This window comes from Chenopodium album, chromosome 24 (genome assembly GCF_948465745.1).
Source record: "Chenopodium album chromosome 24, dcCheAlbu1.1, whole genome shotgun sequence".
In the NCBI taxonomy this organism is placed as follows: Eukaryota; Viridiplantae; Streptophyta; class Magnoliopsida; order Caryophyllales; family Amaranthaceae; genus Chenopodium; species Chenopodium album.
In genome coordinates, this window is record NC_137857.1 from 38,552,990 (window position 1) to 38,574,398 (window position 21,409).

At 32.0% G+C, this 21,409-nt stretch overlaps 1 protein-coding gene and 2 pseudogenes across 1 annotated transcript; 1 reads left to right on the forward strand and 2 right to left on the reverse strand.

Moving 5' to 3' along the window:
• The first annotated feature begins 2,144 nt into the window (after positions 1–2,144).
• On the forward strand, positions 2,145–2,630 carry LOC145611047 (homeobox-leucine zipper protein ATHB-52 pseudogene; annotated as a pseudogene).
• A 6,587-nt stretch (positions 2,631–9,217) lies between these two features.
• LOC145612077 (glutaredoxin-C9 pseudogene) lies at positions 9,218–10,201 on the reverse strand (annotated as a pseudogene).
• A 3,351-nt stretch (positions 10,202–13,552) lies between these two features.
• LOC145611048 (prohibitin-2, mitochondrial-like) lies at positions 13,553–20,907 on the reverse strand. The gene is made up of 5 exons (XM_081666283.1): positions 20,737–20,907; positions 20,178–20,294; positions 19,775–19,945; positions 14,104–14,316; positions 13,553–13,753 (listed from the first exon to the last, which is right to left on the reverse strand). Exons 1-5 carry the CDS (start codon positions 20,905–20,907, stop codon positions 13,553–13,555), a joined length of 873 nt encoding a protein of 290 aa, XP_081522409.1.
• Between the last annotated feature and the right edge of the window lie 502 nt (positions 20,908–21,409).

Genomic DNA, 21,409 nt, shown 5'->3' on the forward strand with positions numbered 1-21,409 from the left:
ATTTTGGATCAAAATTTTTAATTTTCTTTTGAGATATGTGTGTTGGATATGAATATCCGAGCCTAAGCAACATAGGCGTAGAATAATATTCTCCTAGTCCGAGCAACATAGGCGTAGATCGGAGTACGAGTATTCATCTAATTTTATGACTGTTTAGTGTTTACCATATCCTGTGCTGGCTAGCAGCTGCCAAACCTCCACTGCCCCAGCCACGGCCCGGCCGCCCCTACCACCGAGCTTTATAAACAGAAACGACAAGAAACATACAATGACCGCCATCACATCTTTGCATAACAACCAAGTACAGCCTGCATGCATATATTGTTAGCTAATTTGTTATTAAAAAAAAAAGGTTTCACTAATCCCGTACGTCCTTTTCACTAAAAGTTACAAATAGTGAAATGCAAAATGATTGAAGAATAGTATTGCAAGTTAATTAACTTTTTGTATGGTACGAGTAACTGTAAAATGGATACCTATTGCCCTATTGGTTCTTTTTTATAAGGAGCATTTGCCTATTACAATGAGAACAGAAAGAGCAAGTTATTACTTGTTACAAATGCAAATCTATACTTTATTAGTATTTAAAAACACAAACCACAAATTTTTCATATGACACATGGCATCACAATTCACAAGTCACTCATCACCCTATATGCCACATGACACCTCTCTTAATATGTATATTTAAATCTTAATGCAACTTGCAAATTCAAGTAAGAAAATAAAGTGTTTCATTTTCACCATAATAAAATAATGTTCAATTAATTAGTATACATTACATAAACATATGAATTTTTATAAAAATTGTCTTTTCATATCCTAGACTTTAAATATAATTTAAATTAATATGTCATTTCATATCCTAGACTTTAAATATAATTTAAATTAATATGTCATTTCATATCCCACATTCTTTCATGTATATATATCTAACTAAATTCCTTCATGTTCTCACTATTTTTTTCTTTTAAGTTTTAGAAATGAAACAATTACTTTGTATAAAAGCATACCTACTATGAATATGATTAACCCAAGTAACAACCCGTACATTGTACGGGCCAAAAGGCTAGTTGATACTAGAGACTTAACCAACACCTTAATTACATGACATTCTTCTTTTAGTTTGTTTAGGGAAAAAATAAAGGAAATCACCGAGATATAGGAAATTTATCAATAATCATGAAATTTGAACATTAGACGATATGATTCCGTGATTCCAAAGTTTATTGTTATTATTTTTTTTTAAAAAAAGCAATGTTATTATTCCACCACCTTAACTAGTACGGAGTATGGTAAACACTCTGCAAGACATGTATTCAACAACTTTTGGCTTATACGAAGTATTATATGCATCAATACATGTGTTGTGCGCCTGTTGTATACAAGTATTTCTTAAATTACTTATATTTGTTAAAATTATTACATGGAAAGCGAACAGTATTGTGGAGTATAAAAGTACACAAATTACAATTTTCGATTTAGGGTCAATTATTAGAAACAAACATATAACTGCCCAATTTTTTCTTATATATGAATTACTAACATTTGCCAAAGTAGATTAATTAAGTGAATAGTATAGAAAGTCGAAACGTTTCACTTAAAATTAAGGAGGACGTAACCGAGTAAGATAGAGTCCATTACAAATGAATCAAATTTTCGAAAACACGATGAGTACTCCATGTGTAAAAGCAGTTTTACTATACGTATATTAAAAACGGAGTAATATTTAAGGGGCGAAAAGAGTAAACTACAGTATAACCTTACCTTAAATGGCAAAAAAAAATTAGTTTAATTGCAACCTTGAAAGGGCAGTGAAGATAGGTATTATAATATCTTGTCAAACAATTAGCAACAATTGTGTCCTTCCTTATTGTCAAAAGTGGGCCTAAATCCCACGTGAAATATAACGCTGTTCATTGAAAATGAAACTACACTAACCCTTAAGATTTAGACAATTAATTTATTAACAAATCAATCTCAAATAATTAAACTACCATTGCACGCACATATTTAAGAACGAACAATACCATTTGATATGCTATATAAAGTATAACCAACTTTATAAAAATAGGTCTAAAACTCACAAAGCTCTATTAACAAGTACAATAAAGAGAGGCCACAAAAGTAGGAGTAGCTATAACATGTACTCCTTTAAACATTCTCAAAACAGAAAACAACACCCACAACAACAAAAATGCACGAGCAAGAGGCTCACCCAAGAGCAAGTTAGGCTCTTAGAGGCCAGCTTCAAGTTGGATCGGAAACTAGACATGGATCGGAAGTTCCATTTGGCTCAAGAATTAGGCATCCCATCGCGACAAGTTGCAATATGGTACCAAAACAAGAGGGCTAGGTGGAAGAGCCAAAACCTAGAGATGGGCTACGCGACCCTCCAACAAAGGCTTGAGAGTGTGCTAGTTGATAATGAAAGGCTTGAGAAGGAAGTTCAAAGGCTTAACCAAGAGTTACAAAATGTACGCCAAATGTTGGTGCCCTCAACCTCAACATCAAATTCATATGCATGTGATGAGGAAGGAAGCTCGGGTTTGATAAATGGTGAGCCAAGTAGCTGCTTTCATAGGGAGCTTTACGCTTGTTTGATTGGCAATAATGAAAGGCAACTTTGAATTCTCAAGTCATTTATATTATAACTCCTCTGTGGTGTCCATGTATAAGGATCTAAATTTAGACACTAAAGAGGTTATGATAATGATGTGGTCTTATTGTTCATGAATCATGATATATGAATATTAATGTTATTTAGTGAATTTAGTATATAATTTATAAGTATATACATTATGCACCATCATCATGAACTTCTGTTTTTAATATATTTGTTTAGAATGGATTAGATAGGTTAAACTAAAATCTGATTTACTTAAAAGATTGCGAATGAGTCAATGGCTTGTTTCAAACTACTCTATTGGCAATTTATTAGGAATTTAGGATCCTTTTGAAGTTTTGATATGTAGGGTTATGAATTCCAATGGTGATTGCATTGAATTTGTAAGGTTCGGAATCTAGTAGGTTTGGTACAAAATAACTTATTGCCACTTTATGAACCCATTGGTTTGCAATTCCAAAAGGATAGATAGAGGGTGAAAAGGAAGAATACAGATTGGGTAAAATTTACCCGGTGTAACAAATTTGTATCTTATACTAAAACAATAACTACTTACGGATTTATATTTTTGCCTTCTAAATCCCTTTATTATCATTTCCTTCCCAAAATCTCTACCTCTTTTACTCCTCATCAAATCCCCAAGATTTTAGGAAGCTTTTATTTTAATATTTTATAACTTATTTCATAGCTAGATTTGAAGTTTAAAGTTGGTACTCTGGTCTTGTTTGGAAAAACTATAGGTAGCGAGTAGCTTTTAGCAGTCGAATAGCGGGTAGTTGTTATGTAGAGAGTAGCAGTCAATTAATAGTAGCATGGGTAAAGGTTAGCTGTCATATATTTAACGGTTGATACTATGAGTTTTTAGCAAAAGTAGTGGCAGCAATACTAAAATACATTAAGATCCATCCATATTGTTTAAAATGGTAACCAAAATTTGACAAAACGCTGCTACCTGCTATTTTTGAAACGCTGCTAAGTTTGAGAAAAAGCTACCTAAACGCTACCTCTACCACTAACCGGTACCCGAAACACCACCTTGCCAAACACTCTTATTTTCTAATAGTGTTTTGACTTGGTCAATACAATTATCGCTACCTCTAATGCCACCGCCAAACTGAGCCTCCTTATTTCTTTTAATTGTTATAGTACTTTTTTTTTTAAAAGCATCTACCTCATCTATTTCACACTAATTTAACAAAATTCAAAATTAATGTGAATACTACACATGGATTCACTAATAGACCGATTTAAGTAATAAATAATACAAGTACTCGGTAACAAATTTTAAACAAGGATTTATAATAATAAATAAAATACACTTTCGAGCGTTCGCTCAAAGATTGTCTAGTAACCCCTCTACACATAAGATGTATCCATAGGATCATTATGCCTAATAAACTCAACCCAAACGGCCCTTAATCAACAATGGTACCCTCATTATGATTCCACTTCTACTCTGTAATACTTCAAGTCGAAAACATATGAAACTTTTATTTAGAGACGGAGACGGTCGTGCATGTGTTTGTACTTCTTCCCTATGCAAGTCGCCTCAAATCCTTCACCTCGAAGTGTAGTGTGAAGTGTGAACAATCCTTGCTAAGTTTTAATGTGTGTGACTACTGACTAGGGAAAGCATATACTGAAGACGTGGAGGCATTGGGCTGATACTTTTGAATAATTGTAGTGAGCTTATTGACGTGGGCTTGATCCATAAGAAGTCCAAATACCAATTCATAAAAGCCCAATAAATAATACAACTATCTTCATTAAATTACTATGTATATACGTATGATTGTTTAAATACTATGGTCACAATTTTATTGTAGCTATTTGAAATTTGTTCTCAAATATAAGTTTTTAGTTTTTTACACATAATTGAAAAACTTCATAATCGAGAAGGATAATAAACTCCCCAATTAAGTTTGATAATTTATATAACTATCTTCATTATATTATAAAATGAAGGTCCATATGTAATGTATTTACGTGGCATATGTTTAAAAATCAAACCAATGTTTTGATTCACGTACACATTATACAAGTGAAAGTTTTCCATAGCATAAAATAAGGGCTAAGGTCCATATGTAAGAATTTTCTTTGTCCGTAAAGAGAAGTATCATTTTCTTCAATTTTTTAACTTTAAATGCAAGCCCCATGTTTTTATTTAATTTTTTTTTACTAATATAGCGAAATTCAAAAAACAATAAAGGGTACCAACAAAATACACTACGAAAAAATCCCGAAAAGACACTTACAAACAAAGTACGAAAAACAGTTAAGTTGGAGTACTTGAAATCCAGACTAGGCCCTCGACTACGATTTTGCACCCAAACCCCATTTATCATTTGGATGGCTCCGTTATTAACTTCTTTTACTCAATATAAGGAGCAACTAATGATGACCAAAACAAATCTTTATTAACCAACAAGTGCTCTCCGAACCAAGCTAGTTAGTTTCCGTGTGAAGCACAGATTAATAATATAAATAGAAAAAGGAAAAACATTAATTAATATGCTTTTTATTTTTGTTGAATTGTAGTCATATACTCATATACCAAATACAAGCATAATACGGAGTAACTCATATTTGAACAAAGTGAAAAATGTGATTATCTAATCAACAACTCCTCTAAGATTTTACAAACTACAGTAAACTATTTACAAGCTCACATCTATTCAAAATAAAAGTCGTTATTATCGCAATTATGATGTCGTGCAGGAAAACTAGGCCCAAATAACGTATTATTCATAATTGGATTAAAGAGGCAATTAGCTACGTAGTTACGTCATAAGCTTAAATTAAACATAGGAAGGAAAATTCAACTTGACTTTAGCAACTTATACACCTTTATAAATATATATATATATAAGTCACGCTTTCATCATTTTTGTCCATTCATAAATCATTTACCATAACATAATTGAAATAATTAGCGATTTATTTATACAAAAATGTAACTCTAAGAAAATTGGGTACGGTACAAGAAAAGGACGGCATACGATATAAACGTACATGCTAACGTAATAAAATAGGATGAATTAATGGATCATCATAATCTTATTATACATAGAATTAATAATGATTAAGGTGTGACTAATTAGATATAGCGTAATTTCATCATCATTAACGTCACACTAATCATCTTTAATTTGCTGTAATGTGTCTGATTTTTTTTGACTTAAAAGAAGGTTATTATGTAGCCAGATGGAGAAAGGAGAGAAATTTCTAAAGCTTACTTCATTATTGTGGCCAACTTAATAAAAGCAATTGTAATAGTTTAAGTATTTTAATCGGGTGATTAATTAAACTATTATTAGTGCCACTATCAAATTGATTGCTTGTTAACCACAGATTTTAATTTCGTGGAAATTATGCTAGCTATTGCTTGGGTTGGGTGGTATCATCACTATCATGGTATGTACTCGTATATGTAATGGAGAGCAACATCTATTTGATTGCTCTTTTATAATATAAATTAAATTTTAGTGATTTCATATATGTTGGATGGCCGTCAGAAATAAATTTCTAGACTTCAGACTTGTGTTAGTGAAATTCTGTTCGTTCTTTTGGTATATATGTACAAATTTGATTTATACTTTAGTTTTAAGCCAGTTTTAATGTTGAAATCATTAAGGACTTAAGGTGCATGAGGTGTCGACCAACATTCTATTAAACTATGTTCAATGTTGAAATCATTAAGGTACATGAGGTGTTGACCAACATATTCTATTACACTCTATCATAATAGAAAACTATATATATAATACGAAGTTTTTTTCCCTCTCTTTTTATTCTTCTTTGTAAAGTTATACGAAGTACTGTACTATACAAAGTAATTTATTATCTAGACACACCAAGTACTAATTTGTTGAATTTTTTACACAAAGTTTGATCAAGAAATTAAATTAAAGAAGCTCAAGTCCTAACTCATATTAGTTTTATCACACAAAAGCCTCCAATTTGCTTGTTAGGTTGGGTTTGTGAGCAGGTCATTAGCTATATATCACAATATCGGCATCTTGTCTTCAAAATTCTAACTACGTCACTGGTACAACGTTTATTCCCGACTTTGTTTTTATATACTCCATACTTTAATTTTTTTTTATTATTATTTTTTTTATAAATATTACTCCCTCCGTTCCTTAATTATAGTCCCATTTCTCTTTATTATGTGAGTAATAAATGTTAGAAATGGGACTCTAATAAAGAGACGGAGATGTAATATTATTCTCACGAGCATTATATTACGTTTAGGTAATTTAACCCTACCACTTTTCACCCTCATTAACTCAAATCTACCAAAAATTCAAAAGTAACTTCTTCCATTGAATTGAAGCAAATAAAAGGAGCGGAGAATGAAAAAAGGTTCAAACAACAACGAATAATATTACATACTATAATAATCAAATAAATATGCAACAAAGCAATCTAATTATCTAATGATTTAGTAGTACCATGCATTAAGCCATATTGTCGTTGGTAGTTAGATGGTCAATCAATGGTTGGATCTGCTAACACTATAAAGCCGTAATCACACTTTATTCTATGCTTCATCTACGTATGTATACATAGGATATGTTTCTTTTTGGCTGCGTCAAAAACTTACCATTGAAACAAAACCCAACCATTTTAAAACTCAAAATTTTGGGTTCTAGAAGCAATCATTTTTTTTTCTCTAAAAAATAGAAAAAAATAATCATTTGACTAAAAGAATTTCAAAGACAAAATCTATGGATGAATAAATTTATTGAATATGACATGTTAATCCTATATATTCGAGTGTAAAATTACATATTTACATTGTTTGATGATTTCATCCGTAAGAGTAAATAAATCACTATTCTATATTGATCATATAATAATACTTGCATTTTATAACCTTATTACATGTTTATTTTGGGTATTGTATATTTAGTGAGACAAATCATTTTTAATTTTACAAATTTATTAATAATCATGTATAGTTTTTCACTAACTCAGACTATAGCACTTTAACGATCTTAACATGATTTAAAGATTTTTCTCTTTATTATTACAAGATAAAATAAATAAATAAATAAATAATTTTGTTAAATCCTTGGAATTTAGTTATTTGATTTGGGTCAGAATTTATATTTTCACTTTAACCTGACCTTCTTTAAATGATTATACTCCATACCTATTAAAAATTATCAACTTGTGATAAGATCATGTTAGATTTACTTTTTATTAATATAGTTTTTACTTATACATAATTAATGATATTATTAATTGTTACTTGGCTCTACTAATTAATTATATGCATTGACAAATGTTTAATACTTCGTATATGGTATCACAACTTCACAAGTTCACAACTGAAAAAGAAGAGAATAATGGTATACAGACAATATTTTAGAGACGGGCTTAACTTAAACCATTAGGTGTCCCTAATATTTGGTGATCTAAATGTTGATTGTGGATTAGTGTTTTGCATATTCAAAATCATTGACTTGACCATGAAATTTAGAGTTGACTGGTAAGCAGCATTTACATCATTGCATGTAAGCCATGTATGTACAAATGTACAATAATGTCAAAAAAGTTGCTCAAAGCGTAATTTTGTGATTTGTGTCACATTTTCTAGAGACTGAATTATTGTAATAAATGGGCCGTGTTAAGATTGTGTTTAGACCGCTTTTAATTCCAAGCAAAAATTCACAGCTTTTTTTAATTTTTTGTTTTTTTTTTTTTTTTTAAATAGAAACGAATGGAGTACTTATCCGACTCAAATGTTTTAAGTCCTTCTCACCATTTAGTAAGGCATAGGTAAAAATTATGGTTATTACAATTGATGGGTGATTTAGAATCACACTTATGTGTTGTTTGAAGGCAATCAATATGTTTCTAAATCTCTAACAAAATTGTTCTATTACTTGTAAAAGGTGGAAGGAATATAGCTGCAAACAAATTAAACAAAGTTCATACAAATCTGCTAATATGAGTAGTATCTAACTTTTTTTGGCAAAGTTGTTTGCTTAAACTTTTTGGCATGAGACCAAGCACTGAGTAATACATCACACGCAAGATATTGTTTGAATGGATTTATTTTGGCTTAGGTGTGTGGCAAGTCACTCAAATTAGCCAAATTACATATATATTCCGTATCAAGTAATTTTAAATCAGAAACTATCAGATACTCTATTTCATATAATTCAATTTTGAGTTAGAAATTCATCATATTATATATTCTCTTTGTTTTTATTTAAGTGTCTCAATTTAATCGTTACAGTAGCCAATGTTGAACTTTGACCGACATATTTTTAATTATCAAACTAAATTACTGAAATAAAACAGAGAGAGGTTGGGTAAAAGGTCATTTACTCATTTTATTTATTTATTTATTTTTTTATATCCACTAGTTGATGATAAGCAATATTACTATGGAGTAGTATAATTCATAATAAAGGGTGGACCACGTCAACGGTTACAAACCTAATCCTGAACTATTAATGACACGTGGACAACGATATGTAAACCCCCAATTGTATATATCATCTTATGATATCATCTAAATCCATTGATGATGAAATGACTTAAGAGACGAACATGCACCGAAATTGGATAAAGGAATAAACGAACAAAACAAAATCATTCTTCAATTTATTATTTTTCTTTTATATTTTTTAATTTTAATTTCACATAATGAAATCATTTAATATTATTAAACACCATCATTTTCTTTGTGGTCTAGGCATACAAGTATACAACCATGAATAACAATAATAATGTACAAGAAAATCTACCTTCTATTAAAAATTCATAAAAAGTTACCATGACAAAATATATCCTAGCACTTGAAAATTTTCCCATACAACATTAGATCCTTCCATTGATCCGATTCAAAATATTTATCACCTAACTCATACTTTCTCGAATAGAATTAATTGTCACGCTGATATAATACTTCAAGGTGCTAAACTCATACGGAAGTAGTTGTAGTTTAGAGCCATAACGCGCCGGCTTGTTTGAGAATAGGCACCAATTCACCAGAAAGATGAGCAGCCATAACCTTATCTAGGCCACCAAAAAGCTCACCACCCACAAACACCAAAGGAAATTGCAAGGTGTTTACACTATTATTATTATTTTTTTTTCCACCATTGACTACAAATTTTGACAAAGAATTAATCAAAAGAGATTCATTATTAGCATTATTATTACTATCAATCTCAAACACAGGAGGATTAACTCCTAACCCAAGCAACAATTTCCTTACCACATGACACATACAACAACCTCGCTTCCCGAACACGATCACTGGATTCTCCTTCACCAAATTCTCCATCGTATTATCATTATCATTATTATTATTATTGATATTACGACCACTATCAGAGGAGGTACTCGCCACCAGTACCGGTGGGAGTACCTCCCATCTCTTATAGGGCAATGCCTCTTGCATCACACAATAATAGTAATAATAAGCGTGTGTATACAAGTATAGTTATAAATTTGTATTGAGAATTTGAGAATAAGGAATAGTATTTGAAGTGATTAAAAATAAATGTGATAATATAAAGTTTGAAATAGTAATATTATGAGGGAAAAATAGTGGAGAAAAGGGGGAGTTTGGTTGGTGAGAAAGGGTGGAATTTATATAGGAAAGAAAGGGTGATGAGTTGGACGTCAACTATGGGATAAAAGGTGGGGTAAGAGTGACGACATAAATAGCGTCACATACACTGTGAGTGGGTCGTGGATTACGTCAATAATTGCTGGAAAAATATGGAGTGACGTAAGCATTGACGATGACTTCTTACATATCCAAAAAAAATTAAAAGGCAAATTCTATCATGTAATGGGGCTAGATTTTTAGGTGGTTATGGTTGTTAATAAATGTTATCATGCTACTTGGTTGGTTTAATTAGTATATAATTGTACTTAATTTAATTGATTTATACTAGACTATTTGAGTATCAAGTTTGCGTATTAATTGGTATACTCTTTTGTAAGATTTGTTGTGTATAAAGATTGAGTTAGTTGAAGTCTAATGATCTGGCCAAAAGAAAATGTTGCGTTGATTTTGATTTTGTTTTGGTTTTAGAGATCATTTCATGTTAGCTTGTTGCAGAGTTTTGTTGTTTGGGGAATTTATATAATTGGCGGATGATGTCTAGAGGGACAATTTGGATAATATTATAATTCCGATTTTCGAGTTAATTTTCATATAATTTTTCTTGGGTGTCATAATCAACTTCATACATGATTTATAACTATAATTATCCAAATATTTTGTAATTGATATAAAAGAGAAAAGGGGGTGAAGGAAGTGGTATGGAAGGTCACAACAAAAGTGTTTATTATAAGTAGGATGGAGTATGGAAATTACCTCAACAAATATATCTAAAATTATATAGATTAGAATATTATTGTGGTATACTCTATAAGGCATGATGAAATAGAAGTAGGTATATCAAAGAAAACCAGGTTTCATTTGCTTTCTTTTTCTCAGTAAGATAGGATTCATATTTGTTGCATGGATGGTACTCTTATTTTACAATCAATTGTTGGTTGCTAGCTGATTCACCTGTTTAAAGATGTCAATGGACGCAACTTTCATAGAAGATTGGAAACAAATATATCTCGTTGTTCCATTGGTGGTGGACATGGAAATAAAATTCTAGATGGAGATAGTTAGATAGAGGGACCAATATCCGCAGCTAACCCATTAGATTAACATCCCTAACTTGCCTTAATGACTTATAAAACGAATGAATAGTAGAAGAAAGTATGTTATATAGTTATCAAAAGTTTGACAATGTTTACATATCACAATATGCTTCAATCAACAATTCAAAATTCTTTATTTATTAGTGTCTAAAATATTTTACTATATTTAAATTTTATGTCAACATTACATCATCAACAATTTATAGATACATGCATTAAATTACTAATGGGATCATATATAGAGTGAAATACTAAACATGAAGTGACGCGTGATTCATCGAGTTACGGGTAATAACACATCCGAAAACATCACTTGTTGAATTATGGGAATATAGACACACACATACATTGAACACCATCCTCTTTAAGTTAAGAAGAGAAAGAGAGACTCTACACACCATTGATTTATTATAAAATCTAAAAAAAATCCAAATTTCAAAAAGTTGACACGTAAATGCATTTACACACAAGTAAATAATGATAAAATAGCAAGTATATTTGTTCCCATAGTTTGAAGTGAGTTATGCTTGCTTGTTTGGGAGTGGGAGATATCGATGACGGTCCAACGCGGCACACATGGGTTTGCGCCGACCATTATTATCACTAGCCAAAGAAAGAGGCAACCAAAAAACTACCATCATATATGCATATAAAATACTATACACATAAAATAAAGATGTCATTTTCTTCATTATTTTTCCACTAAGAATAATGGTCTAGTATGGTAAAGATGTTTGCCCTTTTGTGGGTAGTGGGCCCCATTTCACGCAAGTTTTAATGATTTTAATATAAGGTGGACAACTATTGTTGGTATTGAAAATTCTATGGACCGTATATGCTAATCTTATTGGTTCCTTAATATTGGACTAATCACATTATCGTTAATATGGTATAGTTTTTTAATTAGTTGTTCAAACTATGAGAAGTTGAGAATCATCTAACAATCTCATCCATGGACTTCAAATCAAATAATTAATAGAGAGATTCCATCATAACCGAAAGGTCGTTCCTTTCAAGCACTAGTGTTTTTTTTAAAAGAAGAGAAGGCAAAATTGTCAAATATATACTCGAAACTCGATCTTATATACTTTAACAAGTTTCTGGCTTGGGTTATGTTCAGAATATTGTTTACAGGATGATATTAGGTTATAGTATGAGCAAGAGTTTAATAACCAACATAACTAGTCATTTTGGGTTCTACGGGCTAAGAGTGTAAATTCATAAGTTGTTTTTGCCATTGTAGTTTTATATTGCCTTAATACTTGTATTTCTTATGAATTATCACTCTCAAATATATTACAACTAAATTATTTAGGTTGTTTTGAGCTTTAACATTTAGTTGTAAAGTTTGCTAAACATAAAAAAAGAATATCCATATGTTATCCATCAATTATAGTACTTTGTATTTATGTTTCATTGAGAAAGCCTAACACTCTTGGTCTGCCTTATTCTGTTTTTATGGGATCGAATTTTGTTATTTTGTACGATATTGTTGTCAACTAATTTCTCTTTTAGAGACTTGGGGATTTTTCAAAGTTTTTATTTTTGTTTGTTGACATCTCACATTAAATGTATTGTGGAAGAGTTCCAAGCTCTTAATAAAGCATATATACTTTGATCCTTCAGGTTTCAATGGTATGATGTTAGTTCCAAGCCTAACACTCTTTGTGGAGTAGCATCTTATATTAATTACAATAACCAATTTCGTCAAAAATAAAATTTGCAATATTTAAGGATATCGCACAAGCCATAGACTAATTTTTTCCCTTACAATCAAACTAATGGATTAATTATAGCTACCAAATTAATCCACCAAACATCAAAGTATTTTGTAATACCAACTTTATATCATAGCTAACAAATTTTTGTTCATGACTAATGATAGAGAAGGAGTTTTATTGATGATAAAATAGAAGAGAGATGAATGATCATGTCATTTTCATGACTGAAGTTGGTTCTTGGGAAAAGAGTTACTCTGTATAGCATAACATGTTAAAAGCACCGAACACTATTATTAACATTTTTACAATAAACCAACAATTAAAAAAAAGATGACCATATTTTTTTTGGCAATCACTAGGAGTGTTTGATCATACTTGGTCGTTACTCGTTTGTTTGTCCTTAATGCACATAACTTGCCAAAAATAAAAATGCTCTATATCAATTCCTGTATAGAAAGTTGGAAATTTTACTTTCGACAAACTATTTGTCCATTTTCCTTGGTAAATGAATCATTTACTTATTGGAGCCTTTGTCAGATTCAATGTTTAAGCTCTTAAGGTCAATTAAGAGATTATCTGAAGACATATACACTTTGTTCTCTGCCTTTGAAATTGTTTGTGCTGTCTCTTTTGATGCTTCAATGTGTCTCAATGCTATGAGTGCCTGATTATTGGACACCGCCTCGCCAATTAGCTGGGCACTCTTTGCTTCACCCTGCAGTTAACCACAGCATGTTAAATTCACAATCTAGTTTTACTAAACTCGGAGGGTGGAAGAATCATCAAAAAAAGTAGAAACTACGTTAACTCTTTCCATATTATAGACGATATCTTTTCTTCTTTTTTTCTCCTAAAGGGTGAGTTTTAATAATTTAAACGAAGTAACAAAATCAGTGTGAAATTTGACTCTATCTACGCCCTCTCTATTGGTCATACCCAATATGAGAGGGGTATAACCCAATAAAGATAAGCCCGACCTTTATTAATTACAGGCTCCTAGGCCCAATAGCCACATTATGACATTAAGTTATAACATGAAAGGTTACAGAGTTGTGAGTAAAGCACCTGAGCTCTGATAATAGCACTTTGTTTCTCTTGCTCAGCTTTCTCTACAACAAACTTAGTCCTCTCAGCATCTTGTTGAGCAATCTGCTTGGCTTCGATTGATTCTGTAAACTCCTTTCCAAAATTCAAACTCGTAATCGACACATCATCAACCTCTATGAAGAAATTGGATGCCCTCTCCGTTAATATCTTCCGAATCTCCCTACTGACATGCTGCAACAAACAAAATTTTAACATACATTTCCGAAAACTTTTCATTTCACCTCAAGCACTTGTGTCGTATTCTTAACAGTTAACACTCCTACAAAGCTTATAATAGATTACACTTACCACATGTTAGACCAAACTTATGGAAATTTTGCATAACATAGTTAAGTACGTGTAACACTTTAGATATGAGTGTTAGTAGATAAGCAAATTAAACGAAAGTACTTATCTCAATGTTGTGTAGACCAATTGACAATTGCCGCGTCGTGGTAAACCACTGACCTAAAAGACGATTCCGCGCTACCCCGGTGCAGTAGACATCAAGCGGTCGCCCTCCGGGATAAGCACGGCGCCGGAATTTGTGTGCACTCACAAACCCGACTGGAATTCAGAATACTTGCCCAAAAACCGAAGGGATATATTTTTAAGAGAAGGTAAGAAGTTAAAGATGGATGGTTTTTTTTGTCATATCTTTCGGAGGTGAATAATGTTGATTTATAAGACAATGGAGGGAGTAAAAACAACCAGCAATTAAGGGGAAATGGTCATCAATCAAGTGGTGTAACATCCACCCATTAATCCCCAATAAGAGCTAGCTTTAATCAACATTAAAAGGGTAACAGCTAGTCTTTAAGTAACAACATTAATCAGCAATAATGCCCATTAAATTAGCAATAAGAGGAAGCTAAAATTAAGGGATTCCAATAGCCATTAAATTCCAATCGTCAAAAGAATAAACATTGTAACTTTCTTGGTTTTACTTCAAGAACTTCCAACAATCCCCCACAGGTTCGAAGAAGTGAAAAGAAAGAAAGAGAGAAAATTGGTTTTGGGCAAAACAAAACAATTGCATAAGTGTCAATGTCTCGCGACTTGAATTAACACATAGTGGACATCAAGCTATGATCCCTCACCTACCAAGTGACCTTCGTCTTGAACTTAATAGGGAGTTAGGGACCCGTCACATTAAGCCACACAATTGAACATGTATAATATTCTGAAATTCCGCGAATAAAGGTGACGCATTATACTGGCCATACGTCCAGCCTGGATGCTCATAGGTGCTCTAGAGTATTAGCCCACCCAAAACTCATAGGAAGCGGCCACACTTCCACACCTAAGTAGGTGAATCCCATCAAGTGTGAGCTACATCACACCACCAAAAATATGGATATGGGTTCATTAAGAGCCATTTGCTCATCCTTTTTCCATTTGTAGCAAGCACACATCAAACATCTAGGGATGGACAAAATCAAATTTTGTGCTTCCGAATTATTTCATAATGTTCCCCTTTGAACTCATGATGAGTAGGAGTTGATTACTTGTAATTCATACTTTGGGCTTTTAGTCCCATCCCTTCCGATGTTACCAAAACTAGTTTTATACACAGGCCTTTAGTTAACGGATCCGCAGTATTTCTTTTAGACTTTATGTAGTCTAGTGATATCACCCATTCGACAAGTCATCTTTGACATCAACCATTATAGACATGGTTCAATCAAAAGCAACCACGACTTGCAAATCACAACGAATTCCCATACAATGGGATATTTGCAAGCACATTTGCTCATAAGAGCCATATACTCTTGACCACCTTGCCTCATAATAACCTGTCAATTCAAGAGCAATAAATTTAGATTATTCCAAAACAAACATAGCAAAACAAGGTTACTTTGCACAATTCCAAAACATAGCTCCACCACTTAGTGGTTCAGACATAACCGCTTGAGTTTGAACTCATCGTCGAACTCCAATCACTCATGGAAACTCGCAATAGTGCAAACTCTAATCTTGTGTACTTTTCAAGTACCTATGCAACCTCCTCAAACCGATCTAAAGATCATTGCTCGAGTTAAGAGTATACTTTCTTAATCTACTTACATAATAAGCAATGTCCGACTAAGAATAGTTCCCAAGAAACATAGCAATACCAAATAGACACAAATGCTCACATATGATCAAGAAAATTCAAAATCTTTATATTGTAGCAATGACTCATCCATCCCAAGTTTAGCCATATAGACTTTCAAAAAAACTCAGTGAATTAGCAACAAAATCCATAGAAGTAATATCATGCATTACAATCCCAAGAAAAAGATTGTAGAATTCTACACATAGTTAGACATAACCTAACTCATAGTCAACGACTTCTTCCACGGAAACAATCACTCATGACATTTCACTAGTTTAAAGTTGATACTCTAAAGACATAAATATACCAAAACAAACTTGTAAGGCAAACACCATCAAAAACCGTCTTTAGCACAATTAATCACTTTAAGGCTTTGCATTAAATAATAGAAAACTCTAACATTAATGCCTCTCATTACTACTATATTCAAATATCCACCACTAATAGAAGAAGAAAGAAATACTTAGTTTCCCAATGTGAATATCCAACCACTTGAAACACAGTAGTAACACACAAATATGCTCAAAGACAATTTATCCATATAAAGGATCAATCAGGCTCAGGATAAAGTTACTCTAAGTCTCGCCTACAAAGTCATAAACTAATGCAATTACTAATAAAAAAATGAGTCAAGACTTTGAGTCCAACACTAATTCTTTATTACTTCCCCCACATTGGACGACAAAGTCCGATTCAAAGCCCTTAGCAATAAACTTAAAACTCACATTCTCAATTGATGAGATATTTGGACATAAAAAAACTCCTCCAAAATTCATTTGGGGTCTTTAATAGCATAAATTCCTTATAAAGAAATCGCATAAGTTTATAAAACTTGAACCCCCACCTGAAAGCATAAGGTCCAAGTTCCAAAATAAAGCATAGTCAAATACATGATTGGGAAAAATTCATAACTATGTCATAGGCGGTAACCGGTAACAACAAACCATCATAATGGAGAAACTTTAGTCTAATTCCCAAAATACTTTATTCGAAATTTTTTTAAAGAGAAATTCATATAATGTCCTTAAGGAAAAAATATATATATATATATATATATATCACATAATTTCCCTTCACAAAACTCAACAAGTTTAAGAGTTATAAATTCTACACATGCTAATGAAATACAGAATATAAAGTAATGAAATCAATTGAGTTATGAACAAAGCTTCTCAATAAGAGTATTGCATATCATGGATTCAAGAAATTGACATAATACATCTCAATTCCATGCTCAGCACATACATGAATCATGATAAAAGTAGTACTTGGAGTACATATATACATGTACCTCAAAAACATGTTAAACAATATTGCTCAAAACATCCTACTGAATAACAAGTTAATCCACAAAATGTAGAACCAACAAATTAAAGGTAACTGATTATATGCAATAAAATGTCATACTCATAAAATATCGACATTATAACTTTAATTTCTATTAATCATTCAACAAATATTTACTTGACAAATTCAACATTCAACATACTTTGTCAACAACCACAAATACATATATTTGTTAAGATGATTACTAAGAATTAAAACAAATTGTAAACATAATAACATGAGACTTGGTTTAGAGTGAACCTCCTTTGAATTAAATCAAGTAACATGTGTAAAACCTCTATGAGATGCCCAACCGCCCTCATTGTAAACAAGGGCCTCAAGATGTCAACATAACTCACTAATCTGAGCAGCTAGTGAGAATCCAACCGTTGAATAATAAGCCTCATGTGTCCCAAACATACTCCCAAAATTTCAGCCCAAACCGACCAAGGATGACCTTTGATCGGGGTCATCTTTGGGACTGCTCCCGGAAATCCGCGAATAACGAACAAGTCCTAAAATCTCAAAAATATAGCATAGGCATTAGAGAATATCAACAAAAACTCCACAAAACAATGAGATTTAGGAAGCATTATAACACTCCTTCATGTTATTATATAAGATTGCAACTAGTTATATTGCACCATATATTCAACAACATAATATCATTGATCAATTAAAATAAAGTAACCCATATTACAATATTAGTAATATGTACCAAACAAATCTATTCAAATTATTGTAAAGTACCAAGTACAATCTTATACATAAGTACATAACATAAAGCAATCACTCAACCATTTAAGAAATAAAATCAATTATCAATTAAAAAGTAATTATAGTGCTCCGATCCCATGATTCAAGCTAATTCTCCAAAACTCCACTATAATATTTATTAAATAACAACAATCAAGGCTATAGTTTAGAACTTTAGATAATGTTCTACAAGAATATGGAAAAATTAAGCCCCAATCAATCACAACATATATGCCATTAGCCATTAGTAAAATAAAATTAATGCTATATATATACAACATGAACTTATAAAATTCTATATAAGGAATATATGGGATAAATAAATAATCCCCAAACCAAGCAATTGCAGATAAAAACAAAAGCATTGTTGAAGATTATTAGTGACAAAAGCTTTCCCTTCATCGTAATACCAAAAATCTATGTAAATAAATCATTAAGGCACGCAATGATTTGCGGCAAAGAATACCATGAAATTCATCATCAGTTTTACACAACAACATAAAAATTGCTCCAAATTAAATAAAACTCTATGCTTCATACTTATTAACATCCCAACATCCACCATTCTCAAAACTTTAGCAAAAAATTAAATTCTTAAATTCAACCAACCAACCACTGCAAATTAATAATCATAGATATAGCATGAAGACAACCTATATAAGCAATACTATTATAATCCGTAATAAAGATTGCTTGATAAATCATGATAGCAATAACAAGTCAACAACAGTATACTCAATAAAATAAATTGGTCAGAATGCAATCAAATCACAACATTGTCTAAATTTGACATATCAAAAATTCAAATATTTAGAAATCATATCAATCGTCTTTTAGATTGTTAGTAGATAAGCAAATTAAACGAAAGTACTTATCTCAATGTTGTGTAGACCAATTGACAATTGCCGCGTCGTGGTAAACCACTGACCTAAAAGACGATTCCGCGCTACCCCGGTGCAGTAGACATCAAGCGGTCGCCCTCCAGGATAAGCACGGCGCCGGAATTTGTGTGCACTCACAAACCCGACTGGAATTCAGAATACTTGCCCAAAAACCGAAGGGATATATTTTTAAGAGAAGGTAATAAGTTAAAGATGGATGGTTTTTTTTGTCATATCTTTCGGAGGTGAATAATGTTGATTTATAAGACAATGGAGGGAGTAAAAACAACCAGCAATTAAGGGGAAATGGTCATCAATCAAGTGGTGTAACATCCACCCATTAATCCCCAATAAGAGCTAGCTTTAATCAACATTAAAAGGGTAACGGCTAGTCTTTAAGTAACAACATTAATCAGCAATAATGCCCATTAAATTAGCAATAAGAGGAAGCTAAAATTAAGGGATTCCAATAGCCATTAAATCCCAACCGTCAAAAGAATAAACATTGTAACTTTCTTGGTTTTACTTCAAGAACTTCCAACAATGAGTACCCTAGTCCGAGTAACATTGAATCAAAATAAAACATTACCTCTCTTTGAGTAAGGAGCCGACTAGCATTGTATTGGGCAATTACAGCCTTAAGAGTTTCATGAATGATAGAAGGTAGCACTCTTTCGTCATAGTCTTCGCCTAGATGTCTATAGATTCTTGGCAATTCATCAACTTTTGGACGAAAAAGGACACGAAGTCCTATATTAATCTGTTACATAAACTTCAGAGCATCAATTCCAAAGAGTATTTGTTGTTTTCAACTGAAAAACATAAAGTTAAGTGAGTAGTATATACACTGCCTATTTAATTTTTTTTTATTTTTACCCGTGTTGCACAATGACTATGATGCAGACTTTTGCCAACTAATCTAGTTGACATCTGCTATAAACTTAGTTCCGTAATTGTACTAGATAATCAAGTAAACAAACATGAACATATACCATTTGAAGGTCATGGCTTCCAGTGGTACTCTCAACAACATGGGGACGTGAACGAATGTCATAAATAATTGGCCTCTCCATCCAAGGAATCATTGTATGCGTACCTTCAGGATAAACCTGCACATAAGTATGGGAAGTGAAATCGAGTAGGCATTTCCTGTATTTGGAAGTGTAAAATATAGTTTGGTTGATTGAATGAACGTCTTAGGGCCGGTTCATATTTACTTAATTTCAGTTCAGCTCAGCTCCAATCAATTCAGTTCAGTTCAATTCAGTTCAGCTCCTAATTTCCTTCTCTCATAAAATATTCATTTCAGTTCAGTTCAGTTCAGTTCATTTCAGCTCCAATCAGTTCAGTTCAGCTCAGTTCAGTAAGTGTGAACATGCCCTTATTTGCATATTCATCCATTAATTCAACCAATTCTTGATATTCCCACAGAACTAAACCTCATGTATATTTTTATATCAACCAAACAACCACTAAGTTTAAACACGAATCAACTATTGTACAGTGTAATTTTGTGAGAAGACAATACACATGAATATGAGTTTATGTTACCTTATCCTTGATACCATCAATGCGGCTAAAAATTATAGCACGACACCCAGGAGCTACACTGTAAAAGCTGTTATGTATTGAGTAGGCACCAAATACTCCAACCATGCCAACACCAACTAACTTTGAAATCGCGAAGCCAAATTGCCGCAGCTTCATACTCCATTGATTCATCATATTGTCTAGGCAAGGGTACTTGCCCTGATTAGCAAACACTTGTGTTAAAACAATATCACATTATATAGTAATTTTAATATATGAACTTCCTCCGTTTCTTTTTAATTGTAACTCTTTGTGTAACAAAATTATGTAGAATGCTTAAGAAAAAAAAAAGGTATGATTAATTGGCCATCAGAAAATTGTACAAGGTCACTACGTTACAAGATTTAACTATAATTTGTTTATTTTTCTAGGTCTATTAGATTAATGTATGTGAGAATAACTAAAATCAATCCAATAATATACAATGATTTAGACGAAAATAATACGATTATAGTAAAATTATGTAAATACAGATATAATTAGTTGTGAGAAAAAAAGAAAAACCTGAGAATAATATTTTGGTGGCAAACGACACAGAGATAGACGAAATTCTCACCTGCTAATCTGCTATGCTATATTGCTAATGAACTTTCAGTGGGGTTTAAGGAAGCTAAAACCCCATTCTATTTTCGAG

Bases quoted from the DNA above. Each gene is read 5' to 3' on its own strand.
- LOC145611048 (XM_081666283.1), bottom strand. From the start codon at position 20,907: ATGAATCAATGGAGTATGAAGCTGCGGCAATTTGGCTTCGCGATTTCA. The intron at 20,295-20,736 runs GTAACATAAACT...ACTTATGTGCAG, and splicing joins TTGATGGTATCAAGGATAAG to GTTTATCCTGAAGGTACGCA. The intron at 14,317-19,774 runs GTAATGTTTTAT...TGTTTGTTGCAG, and splicing joins GGCTCCTTACTCAAAGAGAG to CATGTCAGTAGGGAGATTCG.